The 23,752-nt window shown below is 42.2% G+C and overlaps 1 protein-coding gene across 1 annotated transcript in view; it reads right to left on the bottom strand.

The window, feature by feature from the left end:
• MGAT4A (alpha-1,3-mannosyl-glycoprotein 4-beta-N-acetylglucosaminyltransferase A) overlaps positions 1 to 23,752 on the bottom strand; it is a 429,885-nt gene that overhangs the window by 240,870 nt on the left and 165,263 nt on the right. Inside the window, exon 3 of the mRNA XM_053707698.1 lies at positions 14,466 to 14,633. Coding sequence (XP_053563673.1) covers positions 14,466 to 14,633 — 168 coding nt within the window. The remainder of the gene's footprint in view (positions 1 to 14,465; positions 14,634 to 23,752) is intronic.

The following is a 23,752-nucleotide window of genomic DNA, read 5'->3' as shown; positions in this document are numbered from 1 at the left end:
CCCTTAAAAGGGCCTTTTGCGGGGCATGCCCCAAAGAAAACTGCTCTTTTGCCTGAAAACCCCCCCACAATACCACCCCCCAACATTACAACCCACCACCCACATACCCCTAATCTAACCCAAACCCCCCTTAAATAAACCTAACACTACCCCCTTGAAGATCTCCCTACCTTGTATTCACCCAGCCGGGCAGAACTCTTCATCCGATCCGGGCGATGTCTTCAATCAAGCGGCAGTGAAGTCTTCTTCCATCCGGGCAATGTCTTCAAGCAAGCGGCAGAGAGTCTTCTTCCATCCGGCGATGTCTTCAAGCAAAGTGGCATCTTCAATCTTCTTTCTTCGCTCCTCCGCCGCGGAGCATCCATCCGGCACGACGACTTCCCGACGAATGAGGTTCCTCATGGCGTCCGTCGAATTAAGGTAGAAAAATCTGATTGGCTGATTGAATCAGCCAATCAGATTCAAGTTCAATCCGATTGGCTGATTGGGGTTAATAATTTTAAAATAGATGGCGGCGGGGTAGGGGCTCACTTTAGGGAGTAGGTAAGGTAGATGGCGGCGGGGTAGGGGCTCACTTTAGGGGGTAGGTAAGGTAGATGGCGGCGGGGTAGGGGCTCACATTAGGGGTTATAGATTTAATATAGCTGGCGGCAGGGTTTAGGGGTTTAGGGGTTAATAACTTTATTAGGTGGCGGCGGGGTCCGGGAGCGGCGGTTTAGGGGTTAATACATTTTTTATTATTAGGAGAGTGAGGGGGGATAGCGGACAGAGGGTTAGACGTGTCGGGCTATGTTTGGGAGGCGTCTTAGACAGTGCGGGTGATTTCATACTTTAGTCAGGTTTTGTAGGTGCCGGCAGTTTCTAAAGTGCCATAAGTCACTGGCGACTCCAGAAATTTGTACTTACGCAGATTTCTGGACATCGCTGGTTTATCAGACTTACTGCACTTTAGCATCTGACGGCGCCGTATATAGAATAGCTCGAGTTGCGAGCTGAAACTACGGGCGGTGGGGGTTCCCTCGCTTGCGCCGCAAACTACGCTGCATATCAGATCGCGCCCATGGTTATCTGCAGAAGACGCAAGTGAATGTTGCATCTGAAGCTACTACCATTAAACCGATTACCTCCATATACTGGGCAACTGACGGATGAGAAAGAGTCTGTAGATGCACACAGGAACTTTGCAATTTCATTCTGGGTGTCTATGTAAGAGATAAACACATGCTTATTGACATTATGATTACCCCCAGAAAGGTTACCTTCTGAGTGGACCAACAGCTGTTTTCCAGATTACCTTCTAGCCATGACGCTGAAGTAACTGAAGAACCTAGTTAGTATGAGTCACAACTTAATTGAGGGATGAAGCTTGAAACAAAAAACAAAACAAAAAAAATCAACTAAGTAGTGACTGATCACCTCTAATCTCTTATTACAGAATTTCCATAACTTTTGTAAATATTCTAGAAGTCATATGCAAACCGAAAGGCAGAGTTACAATTGGAAGAGTTTGTTTGAATAGGCAAACCAGAGAATGTAAGATGATCCCTGAGAACAGGGATATGGAGATGAGTAACTAGCATTGTCATAAATTGAACCGGTTGAACATGAAGCAAGAATGTCCTGAACATTTCCAACTTGCAAGTGGGATTTCTTACAACTTGTTTAGAGTGTTCATATTCAGAAATAATCTTACCGTTTCTTACTTCTTAAGAGCAGTGAATAGTTTTGAGAAGAACACATTGGAAAAAAGGCGTTTGCTTTTAACTGATCTGTGGTACATGGGACAGAAGGAACCATTTTTGAAGAACCTCAATCTAAATCTTATCCTGCTTAGAACCCAAAGATCTTGAACATATTCTGACCAGAACAGAGCCTGGTTTGGGGGCTGCACTTTCATGCAGATTTAAAAGTGTTGACAGACTCTTGCAGGTGCTTGGGCTTCCAAAAGGGCTTGGATGAATCAGAATTTTTGGAATTCTGTTTTATGTATTGATGAAAGGGTCAAGTCAGTCAATAGCATTCACACCTGTACCAAACAAATTATCTATCTTAAAAAAGCAAGAGACAAAAACCTGTCTTTGGAAACTATGGGCTAGATTAAAAGTGGCGCTCTATTGTTGCGTCCGTATTACGAGTTGAGAGTAAACACATTTGATCGAGTTTAAAATAAATTAGAGCGTGTCGGGTTTGTGCGAGTGAAGACCTAGCATAAAGTTTAGAAGATAAAAAAATGTGTACCAAACATAGCATAAATATAAAATAAAGTGTTACACTCATATTTACATTATCTAATAAAAATTATTAATATAAATATTAAATAAAACTTTTTATAAGGGTTAAAAGGAATATGGTCTAAATAGGTATAGTTAAATATTTTACAAAAATTTTTTTTTGATAAAAAAAGAACATTTTCTTCTATGTGAAAAACATTGGAATGTAAAATATGTATAACTACCTTTTTCAGAGCAGTTGGTCTAAGGCGTGTTGGGTTAAGTTTTTTTAGAGCGTGTTCCATTGAAAAATATGGGGAGAAGAAGTTAACGTGGTTGCGATATCCTGAGTCCTGAAGTTAGCGAGCATCGGGTTTCGCTTGTGCAATAAAAAAATTCTTTAAACTTGTAATACGCACGATAAACCACCCTCAGGTAACTACGCTGCAATCCACAATGATAAATGGATTGCAGATTCATCATCTGTCAATTAATTGAGCAATATGGCGGGCGGAGGAACGGCGCTTATCGTAATAGCATTTTAAAGGTAAAAATCTCAGAATATCAGTATATAGTACAAATTGAATGAAAGTTTCACTCATTTTTTAAAATCTATCCTATGACGTGAGCAAGTACGCTCAACTTTACATTAACGTTAACCTCCTATTCCACTAAGGAATCTTGACCATCTGTCAAACACTTCCCCTTCAGAGGAGATGTCAGATTTATAAACATATACATATTTCTATTGTCCTTTTTCCCTTAAGGGAGAAACAAAAGGTGCTCAATTTCTCAGGAGCCATCTCCTCATGTAGAGTACATTTACTCTGAATAGTGGGTGGATTAACTGCCAAAACCTCCGTAATTGTATTGTGGAAATAATCCTTAAACTAGGAGTAAAATCACTTTTCCTCTCTGAGCTACTGGAGTGGAACAATATCCTTGTAAAAGAAAAACTTAAATTATGCTTACCTGATAATTTCGTTTCCATCGTGGGGAGGAGAGTCCACGGCTTCATTCATTACTTGTGGAAATTAAGAACCTGGCCACCAGGAGGAGGCAAAGACACCCCAGCCAAAGGCTTAAATACCTCCCCCACTCCCCTCATCCCCCAGTCATTCTGCCAAGGGAACAAGGAACAGTAGGAGAAATATCAGGGTATAAATGGTGCCAGAAGAACAAAAAAACTATTTAGGTCCGCCCAACGCAGCAACGGCCGGAGCCGTGGACTCTCCTCCCCACAATGGAAACAAAATTATCAGGTAAGCATAATTTAAGTTTTCCATATAAAGGGGAGGAGAGTCCACGGCTTCATTCATTACTTGTGGGAAACAAATACCCAAGCTCTAGAGGACACTGAATGAAAAATGGGAGGGCAAAAAGGCGTACCCTAATAAGAGGGCACCACAGCCTGCAAAACCTCTCTCCCAAAAACGTTACATTTGTAAACTTTGTAAAGGTATGTAAGAAGGACCAGGTAGCTGCCTTACAAATCTGCTCCATAGAGGCCTCATTCTTGAAGGCCCAAGAAGAAGCCACAGCTCTAGTGGAATGAGCCGTGATCCTCTGAGGAGGCTTATGTCCCGCTGTCTCGTAGGCCAAGCGAATCATGCTCCTCAACCAAAAGGACAAAGAAGTAGCAGAGGCCTTCTGGCCCTTACGCTTCCCTGAATACACCACAAACAGAGATGTAGACTATCTGAAATCCTTAGTAGCCTGAAGGTAAAACTTCAGGGCACGAACTACATCCAAATTATGGCGTAACCTCTCCTTTGGAGAAGAAGGGTTAGGACACAAAGAAGGAACAACTATTTCCTGATTGATGTTACGATCAGACACAACCTTGGGAAGAAATCCCAAGTCAGTGAGAAGAACAGCCTTATCTGCGTGAAAAAAACAAATAAGGCAAGGGATTTGAGGAGGACTCAAGAGCCAGACAGGAGGACGCAATATTCCTGTGTCGCTGCTCTGTGAGAAATATCTTCATGGCTATAGAGTCTATTATCGTGACTAGGAATTCCACCCTGTTGCTGGGAACCAGGGAACACTTTCCTGAGTTGATCTTCCAACCGTGAGATTGGAGCAGGAGAAGAAGGGCCCTCGAGTGATCCTGTGCTAGACTGAACGATGGCGGCTGGACTAGGATGTCGTCCAGATAGGGCACCACAGCAATACCTCTGAATCTGGCCACTGCAAGTAGCGCCCCCAGAACCTTTGTGAAGACTCTCTGGGCCATCGCCAGACCAAAAGGAAGGGTCACAAACTGGAAGTGTTGGTCCAGAAATGCAAATCTCAGGAACCTGAAGTGATCCCTGTGGATTGGTACATGAAGGTAAGCATCCTTCAAGTCTATTGTCATCATGAACTGTCCCTCTTAAACTAGGGGCAGAACAGATCTGATTGTTTCCATTTTGAACGATGGAACAGCCAGAAAATTGTTTAAACACTTTAGGTCTAGAATCGTGCAGAACGTGCCCTTTTTCTTTGGGATCATGAAAAGGTTTGAGTAATACCCTAGACCCCTCTCTGCCAGGGTTACTGGTACAATAACTCTTAGAGAAGAGAGATCCCTCACACACTCTAAAAATGCTTTTCTCTTTTCTGGCCTTGCAGACCGATTTGATAAGAGAAATCTGCCCCTTGGCAGATGAGATCTGAATCCTATCCTGTACCCTTGAGCGACAACCTCCAGAACCCAATTGTCATGAACGTCCTGCAACCAGGCTTCTAAGGAGAGATAACCTGCCCCCTACTTGGTACAGAGACCGGTCGGGGGCCGCCCCTTCATGCCGATTTTAACTCAGCGGGCTTCTTATTTTGCTTGGACTTACTCCAAGACTCAGCTGGCTTCCAAGTTCCCTTGAGCTGATCTGCTTTCATGGCGGGCTGCTGGCGTTGGGCCTTGTCCGCACGAAATGGATGAAAGGTAGAACCCTTAGGCTTAGCCTTCTTATCCTGCAGTAGAAAAGCACCCTTGCCTACTGTAATCGTGGATATGATCGAATCCAATCCTGGACCGAACAGATAATTTCCTTGAAAAGGTAGGGACAACAATCTCGACTTAGAGGTCATGTCCGCAGACCATGATTTTAGCCACAGGGCCCTGCGGATTCAGGCGAATAATTTGCATATTGGCATCACAATTGGCAACCTTCAACTCCCTAATCTCTTCCTTTATCTCGTCGATGGAAGTCTCCCCCTTGACCACATCACACAGGGATTCACACCAATATGTTGCAGCTCCGAAAACCGCAGCTACAGCGGCTGCCGGTTGAAAAACAAACCCTGTGTGCTGAAACATCTTTCTTAACATGTTTTCCAACCTTTTTATCCATGGGCTCCTTAAACGACGAACTATCCTCAAGTGGAATAGTCGTCCACTTCGCGAGCATAGAGATGGCACCATCCACTTTAGGGACAGTCCCCCATAGCTTGAGCTGAGAGTCCGGAACGGGGAACCGTTCTTAAAGGAAGAAGAAGGGGAAAAGGAAGAACCTAATCGCTCCCATTCATTCTTAATAATATTAGCCATTTTAACAGGAACCAGGAAGGTCTAAGGTACCACCCTGTCCTCATAGACTTTATCAAGTTTAGGAATCGAAGGTACCTAATGAAGCTTCGGTTCCGGAACCTCCAGAGTAGCAAGCACTTACTTCAGCAAAAAGCGCAAATTCTCCATCCTAAACCAAAAGTCACGCTCCTCCGCAGTCGGAGGCCTAGATGACATGGATTCTGACCCAGAAGGGGCCTCCTCAGAAGAGGCGAATTGGGCCACATCAGCAGCATTCCTTACTTTTGGGAAATACTGAACCTAGCCACCAGGAGGAGGCAAACCCACCCAGCCAAAGGCTTAAATACCACCCCCACTTCCTCATAACCCCAGTCATTATGCTGAGAGAACAAGGAACAGTAGGAGAAATATCAGGGTGAAAAAGGTGCCAGAAGAAAAAAATGAAATTTAGGGCCGCACACCGGAGAACATGGGTGGGAGCTGTGGACTCTTCCCATACAGATGGAAATTAAATTATCAGGTAAGCATAATTTATGTTTTCCCTCTTAAAGAAACATATACCCAAGCTCTAGAGTACACGGAATGCTAACGGGAGGGAAAAACAGAGGCGGACCCAATCTGAGGGCACCACAGCCTGCAAAACCTTACTCCCGAAGGCTGCTTCAGCAGAAGCAAAATTATAAAACTTGTAAAATTTTGAAAAAGTATGTAAGGAGAACCAGGTAGCTGCCTTACAAAACAGATCCATAGTGGCCTCATCATAGAAGGCCCAAAAGGAAACCGCTGCTCTCATAGAATAAGCTGTAATCCCCAGATGAGGCTTATGTTCCGCCATCTCTATGCAAAACGTATGACACTCTCTGACCCCTACGCTTCCCGGAGAGAGAACAAACAGAAAAAGAGGTTTGTCTAAATTACTTTTTGGCCCAAAGATAGAACTTCAAGGCACAAACCACATCCAAAAAAAGTAGTAAACACACTCTGTAATCCCGCTACTCCAGAAAGAGGACTTGAGATATTTGTTTAAAAAAATTCAAAATTTATTCATCACAAAAGTTAAAAGTTTCACAACAGTCACAGGCCTGCAACAAGATGTTCAGGACTAAAAATAGCCAAACATGTTTCGGGCCAGATCTCAGCCCTTGTTCACTGGCATAGTTTGTGTCCACACCTACTAGTACTATTTAAAGGTAAGGAGTTAAGATAATTGCAGGCACCTGTATCTTATTAACCCCTTATGGGCAAAAAACTTAGTTCAAGCAAAAAACTTTATATTTAGAATATTTGAAAAACAATGCATACTAATATTTAAACTTCATTTTTGAAATACATCTTTTATCTACAATCAACTCAAATGTTTCCTTTGTCAAAATTATATCTACAAAGGAAGAATTTTATTAAAGATTCAATAAAATAAATCTACATCCATAATGGAGTTTAGACCAGAAGGGTGCTTGGTTTTTAAATTAAATATCCAAAACACTTCCCTCTGGTCCAAACGTCTCTCCCTGTCTCCCCCTCTTCTATGTCTTGGCACATGGTCTATGCCTTGTATAGTCAATAATGAATCGTCTGAATTATGTTCCTGCCTAAAGTGTTTCGCTATTGGGTAGTACAATCTGGATTTCCTATGTCCCTCAAATGTTGGAGGGCCCTGTCACGTAGGGCACGTTTCGTGCGCCCCACGTACTGTTTCTTACATCCCTGGCATGTCAAAAGGTATATGATATGTGTGGTGTTACAGGTAATTCTATAACGTATGTCAAATTCTTTTTCCGTTGTACTCGATTTAAATCTGTTCCCTTGTTCAATATGTGGACAGGTTTTACAGATTCTACCTTGACATTTGTAGCAACCTAGCCTTTTTGTGAGCCATGTCTGACCATTACTTGTAGGTAACAGAAAAAGAGGTTTGTCTAAATTACTTTTTGGCCCAAAGATAGAACTTCAAGGCACAAACCACATCCAAAAATATGTTGTAAACGTTCCTTCAACAAAGGAGGATTAGGACATAAAAAGGAACCACAATCTCTTGATTGATGTTGCGAATTGACACAACCTTAGGAAGAAACCTAACTTGGTTTGAAAACAGTCTTATTGGCATGAAAAGCCAGATAAGTTGGGAAACATTGCTAAGCAGCAGTCACAGATACTCTGCATGCAAAAGCAATAGCCAGTAGAAAAGGAACCTTCTCAGACCACAATTCTGTGTCTACTTCAAGCATAGGCTCCAACGGAGCCCAATGCACTGCTTTAAGAACAAGATTTAAACTCCAAGGAGGAGCCTAGATCTAAACACAGGTCTGATCCTAGCAGAGCCTTAACAAATGGCTGCACACCTGGAAGCTCAACAAACCTCTTGTGAAGTAACACAGACAGGGCTGAAAACTGTCCCATCAGGGGACTTGCAGAAAGGCCCTTCTCCAGTTCATCCTGGAGAACAGAATAAGTAGGTCCTCCACACCTTATGATAGATGCGACGAGCAACCAGCTTACAAGCTTGATGAGAATAATTCTCAGAAACCCCTATCTTGACTAGGACTAAGCGTCCAATATCCATGCAGTCAGCCTCAGAGAATCTAGACAATGATTAACAAAGAAACCTTGGTCAGCAGATCCCTGCGACAAGGTAACTTCCACGGAGGAGATGATGACATCTCCACTATATCCGTGAACCATATCTTTTGCGGCCAAGACAGAGCAAACAGTATCACTGACGCCGTCTTGACTTGAGACCCTACACTAGAAAGGATAAATTAGATTGAACCTCCAAGGCACCGCTAATGCATCTGTTAGCTCCACCTGAGGATCCCAGTACCTCAACCCCTATCTGGGTAGCTTGGTATTGAGACGTTATAAGATCTTCCTCTAGCAAATCTCTGCAAACACTCGGAATGGAGAGACCATTCCCTGGCTGAAAGGATTGTCTGCTGAGGAAATCCGCTTCCCAGTTGTCCACACCCAATCACTGACATTCACTGACAGTGAACAAATGTGGGTCTCCCCCACACCAGATTCCAAAATACTTCACTCATAACTAGGGAGCTTCTCATTCCCCCCTGATGGTTGATGTAAGCCACCGAGGATATATTGTCTGGTTGGAAACTTAATAACTGGCACGAACCCAGTAGAGGCCAAGCCTTCAGAGCATTGTATATTGCCCGAAGATCCAAATGAGGTCAGGAGGGAGCTTTACCTCCTAAGACCATAGGCCCTGTGCCTTCCTGGCACCCCAAACAGCTCCCCATCCTGACAGACTCACAACCGTAGTCACAATCACCCAGGATGGTCTTAAGTCAGACGTCCCTCAGGAAAATTGATCCGGATAGAACCACCAAGAGAGCGGTTCTCTCGATCGGTTGTCCAGAGAAATCTGTTGAGACAGATCTGAATGATCGTCATTCCACTCCTTCAGCATGCGCAGTTGTAACAGTCTGAGGTGAAACCTGGCAAGGAGAAATGATGTCCATGTGGGACACCATGAGACCAAGCACCCCCATACACCGAGCCACAGATGGACTTAAGGAGATCTGGGGGGCAAGACGTGTTGAAGCTAGCTTGCAATGTCTCTGGTCTGATAGAAATATTCTCATGTCTATGGAGCCTATTATAGTACCTGTGATTCGACCCTGGTATTTGACACGAGAGAACTCTCTCTAGATTATCTTCCATCCATGGGAAAGAAGAAGGCAGAAGAGAGATGTTTAAGCACTTTAGGTCCAGAATTGGATGAAAAGTTCCCTCCTTTTTAGAAACCATGAATAGTATCCCAAACCTCTAACTGCGATAGGCACTGGGACAATAACTCCTAAGAGGACAAATCCCGTACACGCCCCAGAAAGGCTTCCCTCCTTACTGTGTCAGGAAGACAGAAGGAATCTGCCCTCGGATGGCTGAGACTTAATACCTATCTAAAAACCTTGAGCTATGACCTCCAGGACCCATGGACCCTGCACGTCCCTGTACCAAGAGACTGAAAAGAGCGACATACTGATCCAGAAGTGGACAGGGGACCGCCCATTCATGCCAACTTAGACTTGGAGGGCTTCTTGCTCTGCTTGGATTTATCCAGGACTTAGCCAGTTTCCAAGAGCTCTTGGTTTGCTTTGGCTTAGCGGAGGATAGCTGACATGGGTTTTATCAGAACGAAAGGAACGACAATCATTCCTTATATTAGTTCATATACTCTTGACGTAGGAGGGCACCCTTGCCCCCTGTGACTGTGGAGATAATTGAGTCCAGGCCTGGACCCAACAAAATCATTCCCTTTGAAGGGAGGAAGAAGTCTAGACTTAGAAGTCAAATCCGCAGACCATAACTTCAGCCACAGCCCAACGGACCTGAACAGAAAAAGCTGAAGCCATAGCCGTAGTACGTTTTAGCAAAGGTGAAGATAACGCCATCCCATTTAGGGATGGAACCTCACAACTCCATTGAGAGACAAGGACCGGGAACAATTTGTTAAAGGGAGAAGAGGGAAAAAAGAAATCAAATCCTGTCCCCTTTATTGCTAATAATGTTCACCACCTAACAGGAGCAGGGAAAGGAAGGCACCACCCTGTCCTCAAACTCGATTCATTTTATCAATTAAAGGTTCATCAGGCAATATGACCTCTGGAACCTATGAATTTGCCAAAAACTTCCTTTAGAAGAAAGCGCAAATTCCTAAAACTAAAGTCTGGTTCCTCCGCAGCTGGAGGTTTAGAGGCAGCAGACTCCGACCCAGAAAGTTCATACTCTGAAGTAACAGAAAGAACTTCATTCTCGGATAACCCTATCAGTTAAATCCAAAAAATATTTGGATGTACTCTGGGAAGGAGTGCAATATGTAACCTTTCGCTTGCGCTTAGCAGAGCAAAGTAAAGCATTAAAGGCCACAGACACTGCCGTCTGAACTGCGCAGTAATGTCTGGTGAAAAAAGGCCCCCTCCAGATGGAGAATCCGCAATGCTACGGGAAAACTGCATGTGTATAGAGATAACAATGTAAGGTACGCACCTTGCTGGATGACAGCTCCTCAGAGGTGGACGGCTCCATGGTATCAAACATGTTTAATATTATCACGGCATATGGAACATAATTGAGAGGGGGATCTAGGGCCTCCTCACCATATAAACAGGAATTACTCTTTAGGAATAGAGGGAGTGCCCTCTAAAGTAACATAATCCTCCATCTCTAGTGCAATAACCAGAGAACTAGAGAAATAAAACATCTTATTTTAGTCAAAAAATGGCACCCTTATACCCCAATGGCTGGGGCACTCACCACCTCCTATGACCCAAACAGTACAGAGATTTATGACTCCTCTCTGATAGACACCCGGTCAGGAAAGAGGGAATGAATCACATAGTGCACAATGCAGGACTATCCCTGCTATGAGAGAAAGCGTGCCAAGCTTGTAAGCTGCATGGCTCTCAAAGTGAAAATGAAACTTGTACATTCCATAACAGCCTATGAGCCCATAACATCTCACACATAAAGCAGCATAAAATCAAATAAACATATAAAATTATTATTCCCCCCTGTTCAATAATCCCCCTAATGAGATTCTATACAGATAAAAGGAGTCACACTGTGACCCTGTCTTCATGCATTATCATACATGTATAAAATATGAAACGATCTTACTCTACGCCGTGGAACAGGAACACGGCCCTTCAAGTGTGACAGATAGTAGCATTGCTTCTGACATGGACTTGAGTGACGAAAGCAGTCAGCAAAACTTATCAACGCTGATTGCCTATGGAGCTGTTAATATGAGTCGGGATGGTTTCGCAGAAAGACTCTCCCTGCATCTCCAGACTCTAACTTTCACCCATGCTCTCACTGAGAGGCTGACAGGACTACTTAAAACTCCAGTCCCATCTCAAAGAGCACTACCCTTCATAAGAGACTACTCTGAAATCTTCTAACACTTCTCTGCCAACCTCCTGAGACGAAAGGCAAAGAATGAGTGGGGTTATGAGGAAGTGGGGGCGGTATTTAAGCCTTTGGCTGGGTGTCTTTGCCTCCTCCTGGTGGCCAGGTTCAGTATTTCCCAAAAGTAAGGAATGCAGCTGTGGACTCTTCCCATATTAAGATGGAAAACACCTCCGATATTTCCATAGACATAGAGAAACCCTGTGCCGGAATGCCAAGATGCGTCCTACGCTTGCGCGTTTAGCAGAACGTGGTAAAGCATGGATCACCTTCGATATCACCATTTGCAGTTGATCCACAAAATCTGAGGGCCAACGAAGCTCTCCCGTAGGAGTAATGGTTGGACTCTGGGGCGCTGCATGTGCAACAGGAGATGGATGCAGGGAACGCACCTCACAGGACGGCTTAGTAGTACTAAACATCCTCTTATTTTTAGATGTCGCAACATTATCAAGGCATGTGGAACATAGTTGAGCAGGCTGATCTACCAAAACCTCCTCACAATAAACACAGGTATGAGACTTAGTTAAAGAGGAAGTACCCTCTAACGCGTCAGAGTCCTCCATAGCTTGAGCTTTTATTATGGAATAGTCTCTTTCTTAAAAATAAAAAGGGCACCTTTATAACCTCCAATGGCCGGGGCACTCACTACCTCCTATGACCCGGACTACAGAAACCGGTTCGATTCTTGCGCCTTCCAGTCAAGTAGAGGAAGATAACCCTTGATTCTATAAAGATAAAGATGTCACACTGTGACCATGTTTTCTCCGTTATCATTATGAATAAAATAAAATGAAACAATGTCACCAGAATCTATGCCGTGGAACAGGAACACGGCCCTTCAAGTGTGACAGGTTAGTAGCATCGCTCCTGACATGGACTTGAGTGCAGAAAGCAGGCAACAAAACTTGTCAACACTGACAGATACATAGGGCCTGATGATCTGTAATACATTTAGATTTTAATCCAGCAGTGATTTAAAAAAAATCTGATTATGTTTTAAAAGTTTCTGTTTTAGTTTAACAAATTAGGATCATACTTTTTTTTATTTCTGTGTGCATTTTTTACAACTTACATTGCACATGGTATTTTCTCTACTGTAAAATAAAACACAGCTTCAGAAAGTGGGAGGGACACGGGTGTTCCCTGGAATGAACAGGGGAGTTTCAAGGGTATGTCTGAAGCTCTCTCAAAGTGTTGTGAAATGCTGTAAGCATTTTAAACAAGCTGGTCTCACTGATTTTTCTCGCCAGCTGTATGCAGGTGAAGTTTATTTAAAATTCACAAAACACTTATTTAACTGCCGGAAAAGTAATATATACTAAAATACAGACAAAAGCAAGTTAATTTGTAGTGAAAACATTTCAGTTTAATTTGAAATTCATGCAAACTGAGCCTTTATAACAGCCACAGGTGTGTTCCAGTTACCTTCTACTCCCCTGTGAAATTCTGTATCTAAGAGAGCTTCATTACTTTCTATGGAACGCATCTCTCATCTCTCTCAGGGACTTCCAGGTTCCGCCCTTTTTCTTATAGAGTTCAGCCCCTGGGAACTCTGCACTATAATTTCTCTCCAAACAAGATAATCTTTGCTTATCGGGCCCATAGAAAGCAATGAAGCTCTATAGGAAACTGAAGCTGTCAGATTTTCAGTTTACTTTAAAAGAAGAGTAAATTCACAAACTATAGCACCGTAGCAACTGGAGTAAAAGACAAGTATAACTTAAAACAATTATGAAAAACACAACACAAAAATAATTACATTAAATAAAGAAAAATGTATCCATGTAATCTACTGCTCTGTAGTACAGCAGGATGCAAAGACATAGTAAAAGATGGCTATCACAGTATGAGAGCCAGAACTCAGGAGATGAGGCGGGTGCAGCTTGATGCGTATGCACAGTAAAAGATGACCATCTCAGTATAGGAGCCGGAGCTGAGGCAGGCGCTACCATGATGCCAAAAGATTAACTCCTCATGGTCAAGGAGCAACCTCGCAAACCCATACCAGCTAAGGTCAAAATAGTAAAAAACATGGCCCTACCTAGTGCTACAGACTAGCAAATGTATAAGGTGGGAAAATAGTAATGCAGATAATAGCCCATGCCAGCGCTACTTCCAAAATAATTAAGTTTACAGCCCACGCAAGCACTACTCTGTTAAGTAGCATGCCAAAAGTACAGCATAGTACAGAGCTCATAAAATAACATGCCCACATAACATGAAAATATTTTAACCAATCCCAGTGACACCTGTGGCAGGCTAGAGATAAAATCCATGGGGACAATTACTCTCACTGCTAAATGCTACCGTTTACACCCCTATTCCTGGCTCACTGAGTGGGATAATTGGTCTCACGTAGGTCTGAGAACCTGCAGCACTTCAAATTTTCATCTTCTCATGTGGATGAAAAAATAAGACTGAGCTGTACAGGGAAGGATTACAAACTCTTCATATGGATCATGGACTCTCAACATCTTATGAAAGAAAATAAGACTAGCCATATAGTCACAACAGGTGTGTAGGTACAACAGAGAAGTATTCAGCTATATGTTAGTAGGCAATTGTCTTTAGGAGTTTAACAATACACATATTTAATCTTGGAACTTTTTTTTTTTTGAGAAAAATCTCATTTGATGAAATATAACATGCAACATGGAAGAAATTTAGATATTGCTAGATTTTCTTTTTAAACTTGAATTATCACAATTGTATTTATAAGATTGTATACTTATTTGTCTGTTTGTATTTATATTTCAAATGTATTATTGCTTTATTTGCAAATTGTTTGGCACTATTTTGCTTTTAATATATATGTACTTTACCTGAAACATTACTTAAAGCACTTCTGCTCCCATTAGCTTCAGTTATCACTCTCCGAAAGTGTTCCAGAATAGCATGGAGCTCTGAAGACCGCTGTAGGGTTCTATGCTCAGCAACACGCAGTCTTTCTCTCAAAGCATGAAACTCTCGTTGGTAAGCAATCAACTTCTCTGAAGAAGAAAAAAAAATCTATATATAACAAAAATACAAGGTAAACTGTGCCTCTATCCATAAATAAATCCAATCAAGTTAAGTGTCACATGGCCCTCTAGATATCACATAAACATACACAGTAATAAATGAGGAAGTTTGCTAAAAATGCATCTGTCTCTTAGCTAAACATAACATACACCTACCAAACCAGACAAAACAGAAGCAACATTTAATCTCTTTCAAATTATAACTTATATGACCAACTGGCAATCAAGGGATCATAGTGAAAATATCAATTATTAACTTGCTAGACCAGAGTTTCTCAATCCTATTTATCAAGGAACACTGATAGACCAGACCAGGACAGATTTAACTGCTTAAGGGCAGTTGAGGCTGTTACAACAAATGTGCAAATTAAAATAATTTTTGTACCATAAGACTGGTTTCTTCTTAATGTGTTTCCGAATTACTTGTAAAATATGGTAAATTGCTCTTTGAGGATTATTTTTGTATATGACACAACCCATGTAAATGGAATGAGCATGCAGTGCAAAAGCCTCATTATCTTTTTTCTTTGTTATACACAAAAGCAAATAAGGTCTGATGTTCAAAGGATTTTAAAGAGTCAAGAAAAAAAAAAGTGAGCTGACCCTCACTGGACTGGCGAGGTGCCTTTCATTGGAAACAATAGGGCTTTTTGCCTTTTCAACAATCTGACCCCCATTTCCAGTGAATATGGATCTTAGCACTGTGGAGGGGGAATGTTTTCAAAGTATGTTTACACAACATATACTGTATGTTCAGTAAATATAAAAAATGGTTTCTGTTCCCGGCGATGTTTCCCACTTATAATGCAGGTTACTCACATTGAACACCTATATATTCCTATGTTCCTATATTCGCTATAAACGCTTAAAGGGACACTCAAGTCAAAATGAAACTTTCATGATTCAGAAAGAGCATGCAATTTTAAACAACTTTCCAATTTACTTCCATTAACAGAATGTACACAAACTTTTTATATTTACACTTTTTGAGTCACCAGCTCCTACTAAGCATGTGCAAGAATTCACAAAATATACATATATGCATTTGTGATTGGCTGATGTCTGTCACATGATACAGAAGGAGTGGAAATAGACATAACTACTCATATAAAGCTCAGACTAAGTGCTATTATATAGTCTTGTTATCATGCATTTGTTGGATTATGCAAATCTACTGTATTGACTGGTCCATTAAGGTGATGGTAAACATTTTGTTTAAAAGCTACACTGTGTGTGAACCATCTTTACAAATTAATAGCCCTTTCATGCATAAGTTTAATGTAATATGCATGTATTCAAAAAGAATATATCACAAACTGTCAGAATCGTGCTGCTGTTCCTCTGCCCGTCTAATTTCTTAAAAAAATTTTTTTATTCACTTTCTTCAATCTTCCAATCAGAACCCGGGGCAGACTCTGGAGATGCATCAAATATCTAGCGCATGCACTATATGAGTAAGGGATGTGCGTGTTTCTTTCAAGGACGCCAATTGGCTCGGGTTCTCATTGGAAGATTGAAGAAAGGGACTAAAAAAAAAGTCTAGAAAATATAAATTATGCTTACCAGATCATTTCCTTTCCTTCTGTATGAGGAGAGTCCACAGCTTCATTCCTTACTTGTGGGAAATACAGAACCTGGCCACCAGGAGGAGGCAAAGACACCCCAGCCAAAGGCTTAAATACCTCCCCCACTTCCCTCATCCCCCAGTCATTCTGTCGAGGGAACAAGGAACAATAGGAGAAATATCAGGGTATAAATGCTGCCAGAAGAACAAAACCAAATTTAAGTCTGCCCACCGGAGAATTCCAGCGGGTGCCATGGACTCTCCTCATACAGAAGGAAAGGAAATTATCTGGTAAGCATAATTTATGTTTTCCTTCTTAATATGAGGAGAGTCCACGGCTTCATTCCTTACTTGTGGTAAACATATACTAAAGCTCAAGAGGACACTGAATGAAAAACGGGAGGGTAAAAAGAGAGGCGGACCCTGTTCTAAGACCATTACAGCCTGCAAAACCCTTTCTCCCAAAGCTGCTTCTGCTGAAGCCAAAATGTCAAATATAAAAAAACTTTAAAAAAAAATATGTGAGGAAGACCAGGTAGTCGCTCTACAATCTAATCCATGGAGGCCTCATTCTCAAAAGACCCAACAGGAAACTACAGCTCTAGTTGAAAGAAGCAAGGAAGAAGTCTGACAAAACACCCTTGTAGCCTGAAGATAGAACTTCAAGGCCCGAACCACATCCAAGTTATGAAAGCAAGTCATTAGAAAAAGAACCTTCCCAGACAGAAAATGTTAATGTCAACACCATGCATAAGCCCAAACGGAGCCTTCTGCAAAAACTTAGAACAAGATGTAAATTCCAAAGAGGAGCACTAGATCTAAGCACAGGCCTGATCTAGTCAAAGCATGAACCAAAGACTAAACATCTAGAAGCTCTGTGAGCCTCTCGAGCAGTAAAACAGATAGAGCCGAAAACTGTCCCCTAAGGGAAAACCTGGCCTTGTGCTAGGGAAACCCGTTCTTCATATCAAAAGAAGTAGGTCCTGCACCCATTATGATAGTTACAACGATACACCGGCTTAAGAGATAAAACGAGAGTATCAACAATCCCTTCAGAAAAAACTCTCATGGTGAAGACTAAGCGTTCAATTCCACACATTCAGCCTCAGAGAATCCAGATGGTGACCCTGCACCAGCAGATCCCTGTAAAAGGCCAGTCTAGGCAAAGCCCCTAAACTGCGATACAACTCATAGACATAAACGGAGCAAACCATCTCACTGACGCATGTTCCTGCTAGGATCGACAAGAGCGACATGGCCGAAAAAGAAGAAGGTTAAAAAGAAACCTCTAAGGAATGCTAGAGTCTAGCATACTCTGGAAGAAAAAGCCAGAGCCCCGCCTGGGTTCAAACCCACCTCCTGCTCCAAAAGCATTGGAGTTAACACCGACGCCCTGATTGATCGTCGTCCCCATAAGATACAAACATTCACAAAATTGTTTCTACCCGGTTTCAAACCAGGGACCTTTCGTGTGTTAGGCGCATGTGATAACCACTACACTATAGAAACTGGTCTTAGCAGGGAATGATTGTAGGGGACATCCGATCCTGAAGAGTAAGCTCATAGAGAGGGTCATTGACAAGGAGCCAAAGTGGGTCTCCGCCCACCATCAAACACGAGACCCCCCTGATTAGTAGGAGGAACTCTCCTTCTCCAAGAGAAGATCTGCAAAAGAAGATCTCCCCACTGAGAGGTCCCAACTGGTATGAACCCAGAAGACCAAGCAGAATGCTCGCTGAAGAACGTGAGGAATAATTGGAAGGAAACTCCCAACCCCCGGACCTCCCTAGGACACTCTCTCCCCACGGACAAGGAAGCGACAACGTCCAAACCACCCTGGAGGAGAAAAAAAAAATGTCAGAACAGGGAGATCTGAACGGAACACTGGGTTTGATTTCCCCAACCGGAATTCCATGTAAGCCTGTAAAGACAGATACACCAACTCCATGCCGAAGTCTCAGCCTCGGTTGTGTATATCACTCTCCACCCCTGCGTCAAGGAAGACCAGAAGGGGGACTGGAGGGAATAACCCAAAGGGTAAATTTCGCAAGATCTCAGTTAAAATTCCTGTCCAAAAAAACAAAACAGCATCCAAGATCCACCCTAGTGTCTACACCAGCAACGCCGGGATTGAAAAGACAAGAGAAAAACCCAAAAGGTCTATTAGCAGGCGAAGGTAAGAAACCCATAAAAGCCGAGACCCGGGAACTACTGTAAAATCTGTAAGCAGGATACTGCCACCTTAACTCCCAGATCTCAAGAAGGAAACCTAGGATCAGAACGAGGATTACTGTAAGATACGGTTCCTAAGAACCGAATTAGCTCAAAAAGGATGAACCAGAAAAGACATACTTCTTCCTAACAAAAGGAAGAAAGAACCATACATTCTCCAATGAAAGATAGAACTAGTAAGCTCTGCTTAAAAATCATAAAACCCAATTAGGACGGGAAGACCATCCCCCAATTAGGGCATGCAAAAACAGTGGAGGAAAATATTCCCACAGTGCGATAGATACCGGGACAATGACTCCAAAGGTCACTTGAAAAACTTCCCTTTCTCTAAGAAGACAATTGCCCAGAAGAAGCCTAGTTCCGGCCTCTAGGACTAGATCCATATGATCCAGTATCAAGTATACACCTCAGATAATACCTAAACAGGTCCAGCCTGTTAACTAGGATAGATGGGCCTGCTGTACCTGGAAAACTCCTTCTCTTGTATAGAAAGAAGGAGCAAACCCAACTAGTATCCACAACAGGTTCTGCCTGTCATCTAGGATACAACGTATCTGCCGGAACATTCAAGGCGAAAACGAAACTTCTTAAGTTCCAGTAAGGCTAGAACAACTGAATAATTAAAATAAATAAATGAAGTGCCGAGGCTTAAAATCTTACTTGAAATCATCGGGGGAACTATCACCCCAAACAGAAATTTATAGGCTTCCACCGGAAGTCTCCAACAATCTCGACCATCAAAGTCGATAGAACCAAAAATCCCATGTGATGAAACGTCTTTCTAAGAAGAGTTTCTATAACAACCCAGAGCTCTAAAAAACAAAAAAAACTATTTGGACCGGAATAGTAAAGTAAAAGAAAACAGGCAAACGCCCTGAAAAAGTGTGCAGACAAAAACAGGTCCTGCCTGTCATATGACAAAATCCCCCATAGAGCTTGGAACTGGTATACTAAATAACATAAAAACAAAAAGTAAAACAAGATGACAAGGAATAGGATCCCATTCTCCCCTCGTCTAGTTAAGATCGTTATCAGATTTAGAGGACTGAGATTCAACTGACGGATCAGTACTGGGAATCTCTAAAATCGCCAAAACCACTCTCAGGAGTAAATGCAGGCGTGCCAATCTAAATCTAAATGCTAAGCCCTCCGCAGTCGGAGGACCCAAGTCAACAGACTCTGACCCTGGAGGTTCTCCCTCTGAGGCCTCAGAGGGAACCGCATCCCTAGAGGACTGATGGAACATAATCATTATTTTACACGAATGTCCAGGGTCAGGAGAACCTGAATTACCCCTTCACTTACGCTTAGCAGGAATAGGTAACATTGCTAAGGCTGCAGATATGGCCATGCGAAACTGCGTAAACCTCTGGTGGAAACAAACCCCTTACAGGCGAAGGAGGATCGGAACTCGGGAAAACTGCATATGTAGGAACAGAATCTAGGGAACACACCTCAATGGACGAAGAATCCTCAGGGCTCAGTGGTCTCTAACATCTCAACATTGGTTGATGAGAACACCCTATTGCGGCATACAGAACATAATTGAGAGGGCTGGATTACCCGGGCCTCCTCACAATATACACAGGTATCAATTTCTGTATCGGAGGGATCCCCCTCTAAAATAACAAAATCCTCTAACTCGTTTATATCAAATTATAGAAAAGGAAAAACAACTGGCAATTTATACCCCCAATGGCTGGGGCACTCACCACCTCCTATGACCCAGACAGATAGAGAAGATGCTCCTCTCCGCAGACACCCGGTCAGGAATCGGAAGCAGGGTAAAAAAACGTGACCACTCCCGGTCACATTGTGCTCATGCAGGACCTGGCCCTGCTAAGGAAAAAGTGTGCCATCTTAATCTTAAGAAACTGTGCAGCTCTCAAAGTGAAAATAACCTGTACTTTCCGTATCAGTCTAAGAACCCAAACGTTCTTACACATAAGCAGTCGAAATCACATAACAAATATTGTTAAAAATCCTCACTGTTCAATAATCCCCCTCAGGAGATATTAACCCATGATTCCATAGAGATAAAGGAGTCCCACTGTGACCCTGACTTCTATCGTTTATACATGTGTGTAAATAATGAAACTATCATACCGGAACCTATGCAGTGGAACAGTGACACGGTCCTTCAAGTTTGACAGATTGTAGCAGCGCCTCTGACATGGACTTGAGTGAAGAAAGCAGGCAGCGAAACTCGTCAACACTGATGGCTTAAGAAGCTGTTAATATGAGTCTGGATGGATTCGCAGAAAGACTCTCCCTGCATCTCCAGATTCTAACTTTCACCAATGCTCTCACTGAGAGGCTGACAAGACTACTTAAAACTCCAGTCCCATTTCGAAGAGTACTACCCTCCTTAAGGAACTACTCTGTATCTTCTGACACTTCTCTGCCAACCTCCTGTGACGAAAGGCAAAGAATGACTGGGGGATGAGGGAAATGGGGGAGGTATTTAAGCCTTTGGCTGGGGTGTCTTTGCCTCCTCCTGGTGGCCAGGTTCTGTATTTCCCACAAGTAAAGAATGAAGCCGTGGACTCTCCTCATATTAAGAAGGAAAATAGACGATTTGTGATATATATTACTTTTTAACACATGCATAATACATTAAACTTATGAATGAATGTACCATTAATTTTGAAAGATGGTTCACATGCAGCGTACCGTTTAAACATAGTTTACCATCACTTTAATAATAAACATGTATGAGCTGGGGGGTTGTGGGCATATTGTACATCTAGTTTGTTATATATAAATATTTTAAGTAAGTTCTGTATATTTAAAACAAAAACATGGTTTTATCTTTTGGCATGTCCTTTTCTTATTAGGATTAAGGTTTTGTGTACGGGATATTAATATCCCATAGAAGAAAGAACCTGTGGCTTTTTCATTTTATAATACTGCATTTTTTAAACGTTGCTTTATGTAAAACATGTTTTTAAAAATAGTCAGCTTTATAACATTGTATTTGTATAACCACTACAAGGGGTCGATTTTCCAACCCCTTCAGCCCGCTACAGGTTCTCCCAAGAGAACCTACAGTCCGTATTTAACAAGCAGCGGTCATTAGACCGCTGCTTTCCTAACTTTTCGCCCATTCTTTCCTAACCTTTCGCCACTTCTCGTCCGACCAGGGAGAGTGACAGCTCCTGTCCGCGTGTGATTGGCTGTGCACAGGCAGGATTGCACGCAAGCACAAAATAGCGCTCATGTGACATGATGAATTCCAGCAGCGGAATTCAGCCCGTCAGGGGTGAGCTGCGTCAGAGAGGGGTGCGTATGTGCGCCCCTGTCTGCCGCAGCATGATAAATCGAACCCTGAGTTTATATTGTACTGAACGTGTTTAGTGCTAATATCACAATTGCTGTGTAATACATAAATAATAATGAAAAGTTACTGTTCAGTACCATGTGAACTTTGGTTTATTTCTAATATTACACTCACACTATACCAAAAATGTTATTGAAGTAAAGAACATTTGGTATAGTGTGATTGCAATACTAGGGTTTACATGTGTAACAAATGTAACAAATGTATTAATATATAATATGTTTAGTGCAAGAGCGATCACTATATTCAAACTAAACAAATTCAGTACAGTGTTAACTTGTTGAGGCTCTACAAATACAATGTACAACAAAACCAACTATTTAAAAAAAACCAAGTTTTATATAGTGCAAAGCTTAAAAAACACACTATTGTAAAATGAAAAAGCCTACTGTGTGCTATGGAATATCAATACACACAATCTTCTTCCTAAAAACTAAAGAACATGCCAAAAGTTAAAATCATGTTTATTTAAATACTGTACATACAGGGAGTGCAGAATTATTAGGCAAATGAGTATTTTGACCACATCATCCTCTTTATGCATGTTGTCTTACTCCAAGCTGTATAGGCTTGAAAGCCTACTACCAATTAAGCATATTAGGTGATGTGCATCTCTGTAATGAGAAAGGGTGTGGTCTAATGACATCAACACCCTATATCAGGTGTGCATAATTATTAGGCAACTTCCTTTCCTTTGGCAAAATGGGTCAAAAGAAGGACTTGACAGGCTCAGAAAAGTCAAAAATAGTGAGATATCTTGCAGAGGGATGCAGCACTCTTAAAATTGCAAAGCTTCTGAAGCGTGATCATTGAACAATCAAGCGTTTCATTCAAAATAGTCAACAGGGTCGCAAGAAGCTTGTGGAAAAACCAAGGCGCAAAATAACTGCCCATGAACTGAGAAAAGTCAAGCGTGCAGCTGCCAAGATGCCACTTGCCACCAGTTTGGCCATATTTCAGAGCTGCAACATCACTGGAGTGCCCAAAAGCACAAGGTGTGCAATACTCAGAGACATGGCCAAGGTAAGAAAGGCTGAAAGACGACCACCACTGAACAAGACACACAAGCTGAAACGTCAAGACTGGGCCAAGAAATATCTCAAGACTGATTTTTTTAAGGTTTTATGGACTGATGAAATGAGAGTGAGTCTTGATGGGCCCGTGGCTTGATTGGTAAAGGGCAGAGAGCTCCAGTCCGACTCAGACGCCAGCAAGGTGGAGGTGGAGTACTGGTTTGGGCTGGTATCATCAAAGATGAGCTTGTGGGGCCTTTTCGGGTTGAGGATGGAGTCAAGCTCAACTCCCAGTCCTACTGCCAGTTTCTGGAAGACACCTTCTTCTAGCAGTGGTACATGAAGAAGTCTGCATCCTTCAAGAAAAACATGATTTTCATGCAGGACAATGCTCCATCACACGCGTCCAAGTACTCCACAGCGTGGCTGGCAAGAAAGGGTATAAAAGAAGAAAATCTAAAGACATGGCCTTCTTGTTCACCTGATCTGAACCCCATTGAGAACCTGTGGTCCATCATCAAATGTGAGATTTACAAGGAGGGAAAACAGTACACCTCTCTGAACAGTGTCTGGAAGGCTGTGGTTGCTGCTGCACGCAATGTTGATGGTGAACAGATCAAAACACTGACATAATCCATGGATGGCAGGCTTTTGAGTGTCCTTGCAAAGAAAGGTGGCTATATTGGTCACTGATTTGTTTTTGTTTTGTTTTTGAATGTCAGAAATGTATATTTGTGAATGTTGAGATGTTATATTGGTTTCACTGGTAAAAATAAATAATTGAAATGGGTATATATTTGTTTTTTGTTAAGTTGCCTAATAATTATGCACAGTAATAGTCACCTGCACACACAGATATCCCCCTAAAATAGCTATAACTAAAAACAAACTAAAAACTACTTCCAAAACTATTCAGCTTTGATATTAGTGAGTTTTTTGG

The sequence above is a fragment of the Bombina bombina genome, chromosome 3, assembly GCF_027579735.1.
Source record: "Bombina bombina isolate aBomBom1 chromosome 3, aBomBom1.pri, whole genome shotgun sequence".
NCBI lineage: Eukaryota > Metazoa > Chordata > Amphibia > Anura > Bombinatoridae > Bombina > Bombina bombina.
This window is presented reverse-complemented; position numbering and strand designations above follow the sequence as displayed.